This window comes from Nesoenas mayeri (genome assembly GCF_963082525.1).
Source record: "Nesoenas mayeri genome assembly, contig: SCAFFOLD_146, whole genome shotgun sequence".
Classification (NCBI taxonomy): domain Eukaryota; kingdom Metazoa; phylum Chordata; class Aves; order Columbiformes; family Columbidae; genus Nesoenas; species Nesoenas mayeri.
Window position 1 is genome coordinate 4,089 of NW_027660027.1, and position 8,437 is coordinate 12,525.

At 69.7% G+C, this 8,437-nt stretch overlaps 1 protein-coding gene across 1 annotated transcript; it reads left to right on the forward strand.

Moving 5' to 3' along the window:
- Window positions 1–237: 237 nt before the first annotated feature.
- On the forward strand, window positions 238–5,536 carry LOC308052377 (uncharacterized protein). Its single transcript, XM_080364457.1, has 4 exons — window positions 238–283; window positions 1,866–2,259; window positions 2,306–2,825; window positions 2,879–5,536. Exons 2-4 carry the CDS (start codon window positions 1,870–1,872, stop codon window positions 5,467–5,469), a joined length of 3,501 nt encoding a protein of 1,166 aa, XP_080220583.1. The 5' UTR covers window positions 238–283; window positions 1,866–1,869; the 3' UTR covers window positions 5,470–5,536.
- Window positions 5,537–8,437: the final 2,901 nt, after the last annotated feature.

Here is an 8,437-nt window from a genome sequence, read left to right on the forward strand (position 1 = left end):
CACTCCAATCCCCCCAACCACCCCCGCTTGGTACGTCCCAGCCCCCCCTAACCCCCCCGCCCCGCTTTGGTACAATCCGCCCCCCCGCCTCGCACTGCGTTGGTTCCTCCCGCTCCCACCGTGGCGGGCCGCCCGCCCGTGACGTCACCACCCGCCGCTCGCCACCATTGGTCCCCGTCTTGACTGGGCGGGCGGTGCCGGCCAATAGCGAGGCGGGATGTTGGGAGGTGCCGGCGGAGGGAAGGGGGACGGAAAGGGAACGAGAGCGGGAGCGAAACGGGAGGTGAGGGGGGTCGGGGGTCCCGAGAGGGGGGGGCGGGGCCTCGGGGGGGCCCCGGGGGGGTTTGGGGGGACCCGAGGGCGGGGGGGGCCGGGGGGGGCAGGATTGGGGGGGGGGGGCGGCGGGAAAACGGGGCCTGGGGGGGGGGAAGGGGTTTGGGGGGGTCCTGAGGGGTAAATGGGTTTGGGGGTGTCCTGGGGGGTTCAAAGGGCATTCGGGGGGGTTAAAAGGGTATTTGGGGGGGGTCCTGAGGGGTAAATGGGTTTGGGGGGGTCCGGGGGGGATCAAAAGGGCATTTGGGGGGTCCTGAGGGGGTAAATGAGTTTGGGGGGGGTAAAAGGCCCCATTTTTACCCCCCCCATATTTTACCCCCCCGTTCTCCCACCCCCCCCCCCATTATTTTCCCCCTTCCCCATTTAATTTCACCCCCATTTATTTTTACCCCCCCCATTCTTTACCCCCCCTTTCTAACCCCCACCCCTATTTTTACCCCCCATTCTTCACCCCCTTCACTCTCCCACCCCCCGTTATTCCCCCCCCATTTCTCTAACCCCCTAATTCCCCCCCCTCTAATCCCCCATTTCCCCGCCCCCCCCATTTTCCCCCCCAACCCCCCATTTTCTCCCCTACTCTAAACCCCCCCATTTCCCCCCCCAACTCCAACCCCCCCCCATTCCCCCTCCTCTAACCCCTCCAATTCCCCCCATTTCTCCCCCCCTTATTCCCCCCCCACTCCTCTAACTCCCCCCATTCCCCCCCATTTCTCCCCCCCTTTATTCCCCCCCAACCCCCCCATTTCCCCCTCCTCTAACCCCCCCTCCTCTAACCCCCCCATTCTCTCCCCCCACTCCTCTAACCCCCCCATTTCTCCCCCCCCATTTCTGCCCCTTTATTTCCCCCCACTCCTCTAACCCCCCCATTCCCCCCTCTAACCCTCCCCCATTCCCCCCCATTCTACCCCCATTTCTCCCCCCCTTATTTCCCCCCCACTCCTCTAACCCCCCCTTATTCCCCCCCTTATTCCCCCCCCTTATTCCCCCCCCTTATTCCCCCCTCTAACCCCCCCCAACCCCCCCCAACCCCCCCTCAACCCCCCCCTCAACCCCCCCCAACCCCCCCTCTAACCCCCCTCTAACCCCCCTCTAACCCCCCAACCCCTCCCCTAACCCCCCCCCTCTAACCCCCCCCAATCCCCCCCTTCTACCCCCCTTCTACCCCCCCTTCTACCCCCCCTTCTAACCCCCCCCTTCTAACCCCCACCCTCTAACCCCCCCAACCCCCCCCAACCCCCCCCTCTAACCCCCCCACCCCCCTCACCCCCCCCTCTAACCCCCCCTCTAACCCCCCCTCTAACCCCCCCCAACCCCCCCAACCCCCCTCACCCCCCCCCGTAATCCCCCCGTAACCCCGCCCGTAACCCCCACCTCTACCCCCCACCCCCCCAACCCCCCCCCTCCTTTAACCTCCCCCATTTCCCCCCCCCATTCCCCCCCCTACTCCTCTAACCCCTCTTCCCCCCCAACCCCACCCCCCCATCCTCCCTCTCCCCCCCCCCCCTTGCCCCCCGCATATCTCCCCCCCCCAGGGCCATGGCGACCCCCCCGGCGGGCGAGGAGACGCTGGTGCTGCTGGAGCACCGCTACGTGTGCTCCGAGTGCGGCCACCTGGCGGCGGCGCTGGGGGAGGCGCTGGCGCACCAGCAGCACCAGCACCCGCCCCCCCCCGAGCCGCTGGGCGCCCCCCCGGACCCCCCCCAGTACCAGTGCCTGGAGTGCGGGCAGCTGCTGCTGACGCCGGGGCAGCTGCTGGAGCACCAGGAGCTGCACATCAAGCTGCTGGCGCACGACCCGGAGCCGCTCGGCTCCATCGCCGCCAAACCCGGCTCCAGCATCCACTTCGAGTGCCCCGAGTGCCGCGCGCTCTTCGCCACCCAAGACCTTTGGCTCAACCACCGGCAGAGCCACCGCGCCCCCCCCGCGGCTCCGGCGCCGCCTCCGGCGCCCCCGACCCCGCGTGGACCTGGAGCACTCGTACCGCAAACCCGGCGAGGACGACGGCGCCGCCGACGCCGACACGGTGCAGCTGCTGCTCTACGAGTGCGGCGAGTGCCGGCAGCTCTTCCAGAGCCCCAAGGACTTCCTGGAGCACCAGGCGGCTCATCTCACCCCCCCGCTAATTAACGGCGCGGTTAACGAGGCGAACGCGCCGCCCCCCCCCGCCGCCGCCGGAGCACCGGTGCCCCGAGTGCCAGCGCCTCCTGGGCGGCCCCCGGCAGCTCCGGCGCCACCTCCGCTGCCACCGTTTGGGCGCTTTCCAATGCCCCCTGTGCAGCAAAGTGCTGCCGACGCCGCCGGCGCTGGAGCAGCACCTGGGGGCCACAGCGCCGAATCGCGCTTCCTGTGCCTGGACTGCGGCTCCGCCTTCGACACCGAATCCCTGCTGCTGGCGCACCGGCGCACGCACTCGCCCAACCCGCTGCACCGCTGCCCCTGCGGCAAAGCCTTCGCCAACATGACCAAATTCCTCTACCACCGCCGCACCCACGGCAACGCCAAACCCATAGTGACGCCGGCGCCGCCGCCGCCGCCCCCCCCGGAGCCGAAACCCGCGGCGCTTCGCCCGCCGGAGCCCACCCACCGCTGCGGCGCCTGCGGAAGGCGTTCGGCAAAGCGGCGCAGCTGGCGCGGCACCAGCGCTTCGTGCACCGGCTGGAGCGGCGCCACGAGTGCGGCGAGTGCGGCAAGATGTTCAAGAAGAAGTCGCACCTGCGCAACCACGCGCTGACGCACACGGGCGAGCGCCCCTTCGCCTGCCCGGACTGCGCCAAAACCTTCAACTCGCACGCCAACCTCCTCCGGCACCGCCTGACGCACACGGGCGAGCGGCCCTACGAGTGCCAGCTGTGCCACAAGCGCTTCACCCAATCGTCCACGCTGCGCCAGCACTTCTTCGTGCACTCGCGCCGCTACCCCTACAAGTGCCAGGAGTGCGGCGTGCGCTTCCACCGGCCCTACCGCCTGCTCATGCACCGCTACCACCACACCGGCGAGTACCCCTACAAGTGCGCCGAATGCGGCCGCTCCTTCCTGCTGCGCCGCCTGCTGGACGTGCACCGGCTCGCCCACGCCGGCCGCGAGCCGCAGGTTTGCGGCGCTTGCGGCGCCGCCTTCGCCGGCGCGGCGCAGCTGCGGGAGCACCGGTGTCCCCGCGGCGGCGCCGGCGCCGCGCGGCGCTTCGAGTGCTCCACGTGCGGCAAGAAGGCGGGATCGGCCGCGCGGCTGCGGGCGCACGAGCGGCTCCACGCGGCGCCCGGCGAGGCGCCGGAGCCGCCGCGCTCGCCGGTGGCGGCGCCGCCGAAACGCCCGCCCTGCGCCAAGAGCTTCGAGTGCGGCGAGTGCAAGAAGCTGTTCAGCACCGAGACGTCGCTGTCGGTTCACCGGCGCATCCACACCGGCGAGCGGCCGTACCCGTGCCCCGAGTGCGGCAAAGCCTTCCGGCAGTCCACGCACCTCAAGGATCACCGGCGCCTGCACACCGGCGAGCGGCCCTTCCGCTGCGGCGACTGCGGCAAAGCCTTCGCCATCGCCGTGCGCCTGGCCGAGCACCGGCGCATCCACACCGGCGAGCGGCCGTACCGCTGCGAGGGCTGCGGCAAAGCCTACCGCTCCTTCTCCAACCTCTGGAAGCACCGCAAGCTGCACCAGCAGCCGCCACGGGGACCTGCGGGCGCCGGAGACGGCGCCGGGGGCGTCATTGAGACCGTAAGCGGCACCGGGGGCGTTATCGGCAGCGCAAGAGGTGCCGGGGCCGTTATCGAGACTGTAACCGGCGCCGGAGCCGTTATCAGCACCAGAGCTGCCGCCGGCTCCATTATCGAGACCGTAACCGGCGCCGGAGCCGTTATCAACACCGGAACCACCACCGGGGCCGTTATTGAGACCATAACCGGCACCAGGGCCGTTATTGAGACCGTAACTGGCACCGGAGCCGTTATCGAGACTGTAACTGGCGCCGGAGCCGTTATCGACACCGGAACCACCACCGGGTCTGTTATTGAGACCATAACCACCACCGGGGCCATTATTGAGACCATAACCGGCGCTGGAGCCGTTATCGGCACCAGAACTGGCACTGGCTCCATTATCGAGACCGTAACCGGCACCGGCTCCGTTATTGAGACCATAACCGGCACTGGGACTGTTATTGAGACCGTAACCGGCACCGGGTCTGTTATCGACGCCATAACCAGCACCAGCTCCATGATCAGCCCCGGAACCAGCGCCGGCTCCGTTATTGGCACCGGAACCACCACCGGGGCCGTTACTGGCACCAGAACTGGCACCAGCTCCATCATTGGCACCGGAAATGGCTCTGGCTCCATTATCGAGACCGTAACCACCACCGGATCCGTCATTGGCACCGGAACCGGCTCTGGCTCCGTTATCGGCGCCATAACTGGTACCGGCTCCATTATCGGCGCTGTGGCTGGTACCGGTTCCATTATTGAGACCATAACTGGTAGCGGCGCCGGAACCGGCACCGGCTCCATTATCAGCACCACAACCGGCACCGGATGCGTTATCGGCGCCGGAACCGGCACCGGCTCCATTATTGGCACCGTAACTGGTACCAGTTCCATTATTGAGACCGGAACCGGATCCATCATGGACACCGGAACCGGATCTGTCATGGACACCGGAACCGGGTCCATTATCGACACCGGAACCAGCACCAGCTCCATCATCAACACCGGAACCGGATCTGTCATTGAGACCGGAACCGGATCTGTTATGGACACCGGAACCGGATCTGCAATCGACACCGGAACTGGATCCATTATCGACACCGGAACCAGCACCAGCTCTGTTATGGACACCGGAACCGGATCCGTCATGGACACCGGAACCGGATCCGTCATGGACACCGGAACCGGAGAGGGTGGAAGCGGCTGTACCGGAACCGGAACCGGAACCGGCGGCTCCGTCACCATCACCGTCCCCCGCCCCCCCCAGCCCCGGCGGGGACGTCGGCGCCGCTCTGGCCGTGGTGGAAACCATCGAGATCTACCCCACGGACCCCCCCCGAGCGGGGGGGCTGCAGTGACCCCCCCATCCCCCCCGGGACACCCCCACTTTGGGGACCCCCCATTTCCCCCCCCTCAAGGGGGTTTCACCCCATTTGGGGGGTGACAAAAACCCAATGCCCCCCCATCCCCTCCCCCACCTGCCCCCCCAAGTCTCCCCCCCCCCCACAAGCCCCCCGATTTTTGGGGGGGGGGGGGCAGCAGCTGCATTTGGGGGGTTGTTGCCCCCCCCATCCCACTCTCCTCCCCCCCCCCATTGAGGGGGGGTTGTTAATTAATTCCTGATGCAATTAAAAGTGAGAAAACGACCCAAAGTGTCTTTATTGGGGAAAGGAGGGGGTTAATTGGGGGGGGGTGGTCAGAGGGTGGTTAATTGGGGTGGGGGGATAATTACGCTATTAGGGTGTTAATTGGGTGTTAATGAGGGTGTTAATTGCCCCGGGGGCGGTGTCTGAGTTTTGCGGTGGGTGGGGCCAAGCCCCGCCCCCCTCCCCAAGCCCCACCCCATTCAAGAAATCCCGCCCCACCCGTTAACCCCGCCCCCCTCCCAAGCCCCGCCCTCCAATTGGCCCAATGGCCCCGTCCCCTCCGTTAACCCCGCCCCTTTCCCAAGCCCCGCCCACATCCCCGCCCCTCCACTCAACCCCTGGCTACGCCCCCCTCCCTTAGCCCCGCCCACACTCCCCACCATCCAATCAACGCATCGCCCCGCCCCTTTCCCAAGCCCCACCCACACACCCCCTCCCCATTCACCCCTTGGCCACGCCCCCCTTGACCCCGCCCACCTCCACCCCCCCGCCCTTTCAGCCCCGCCCTCCAATTACCCCCGGCCACGCCCCTCCCATTAACCCCACCCCTTCCGCCCCCCCCCTCCGCCCCCTCACCCCCCCCCCCCCCCCGGACGAACCCACGCGGGGGGGGTGGGGGGAGTGGGTGCGCCCCCCCCCATCCAGCCCCACCCGGGGCGGGGGGGGTCACACCGGGTGTGGGGGGGGAACACACCGACCCCCCCCCCCCCCCAAAACCCTCCCGGGGGGGGCCCCCCCCCCCCCCGCTTTCCCCGTCGGCGCCGTCGGAGCCGCGAGCAGCGCGAACCGGGGGGGCCCGGGCCCTGCCCCCCCCGCCCCCCCCCCCCCGCTGCCGCCGCCGCCGCCGCCGCCGCTTCACCGGGCGGAGGAACCGCGGCCCGGCCCCCCCCATCCCCCCCCCCCCCCGCCGGGGGGGCTGCGGCGGCCGCGCAGCGAGTGAGTAACGGGGGGGGGCACCGGGAGCCGGGGGGGGACGGGGGGGACCAACCGGGAACGGGGGGGGAAACGGGAACGGGGGGGGGGAACGGGAACGGGGGGGGATAGAGCGGACTGGGGGGAACCAACCGGGAACGGGGGGGGGAACGGGAACGGGGGGGAACGGGAACGGGGGGGGAACCAACCGGGAACGTGGGGGGAACCGGGAACGGGGGGGATAGAGCGGAATGGGGGGGGAAACCAACCGGGAACGGGGGAGAACGGGAACGGAGAGGGGAACGGGGGGAACCAACTGGGAACGGGGGGGGGGAACCGGGACCCGGGGGGGATAGAGCGGAACGTGGGGGGATTAATCGGGAACGGGGGGGAACGGGGGGGACACACGGGGCTGCGCCCCATCCCGGCCCCCGCCGCAGCCCCCCCGGCGTGGGGGATCCGGGAACCGGGATCCGGCCCCCGTTACCGGATTCGGCTCCATCCCCATCCCCGGGATCCATCCCCGGTTACCGGATCGGGCCCCATCCCCATCCCCGGGATCCATCCCCGGTTACCGGGATCCATCCCCGGTTACCGGATCGGGCCCCATCCCCATCCCCGGGATCCATCCCCCCGTACCCCCCGTTACCGGCCCCGGGATCCATCCCCGGTTATCGGGCCCCATCCCCGGGATCCATTCCCGGTTACCGGGATCCATCCCCAGTTACCGGATCGGGCCCCATCCCCCATCTCCGGGATCCGGCCCCATCCTCGGTTACCGGATCGGGCCCCATCTCCATCCCCGAGATCCATCCCTGGTTACCGGATCGGGCCCCATCCCCCATCCCTGGGATCCGGCCCCGTCCCCGGTTACCGGATCGGGCCCCGGGATCCGGCCCCATCCCCGTTACCGGGATCCATCCGCCAAGCCGGTTCCCATCCCCGGTTCCCGGATCCACCCCCGGTTCCCAGGCCCGGGCCCGGTATCGATCCCCGATTCCCGGTATCGATCCCTGATTCCCGGTATCGATCCCCGGTCCCGGTATCGCGATCCACCCCCGGGCCCGGTTCCCGGTCCCAGATCCCGGATCCTGGTTCCCGTTCCCGGTATCGATCCCCGGTTCCCGGTACCGGATCCCGATCCCCATCCCCGGTTCCCGTTATCGATCCCCGGTTCCCATCCCCGGTTCCCGGGATCGATCCCCGATTCCCGGTATCGATCCCCGGTTCCCGATACCGGATCGATCCCCATCCCCGGTTCCCGTTCCCGGTATCGATCCCCGGTTGCCGGTACCGGATCCCCATCCCCGGTTCCCGTTCCCGGTATCGATCCCCGGTTCCCGTTCCCGGTATCGATCCCCGTTCCCGGTTCCCCCCCCTCCCCCCCCGCTCCCGGTACCGGCCCCATTTCCCCCTCCCCCACCCCCCGGTACCCCCCCCCCCCCCCCCCCCCCCCATCCCCCGGTTCCGGTGCCTCCGTCCGTCCGTCCGTCCTTCCGTCCCTCCCCCCCCGCGTCCGTCCGTCTGTCCCCCCGTCCCCCCCCCCAATCTTTGGGGGGGTCCCAGATTTGGGGGGGGTGGGGGGAGGGGTTTTGGGGGTCCCTGGCGGGGGGAGGGGAAAGGCGGGGGGGTGGGGGAGGGGCCCCCCGTGTCCCCCCGCTCCCCCCCCCCCCGTTGCCCGGCAACGGCAGCAGCCGCAGGAGCCGAATCCCGTTGCCCCGGCAACGGTTCCCGGGGCGGCCGCAGCCATGGCCATGGGGGGGGGGGGGCGGGGCTCCCCCCGGGCCGGGACCCCCCCCCCCCCAAACCCCCCCGGGACCCCGAAACCCCCCCCAGGACCCCCCCGGGACCCCT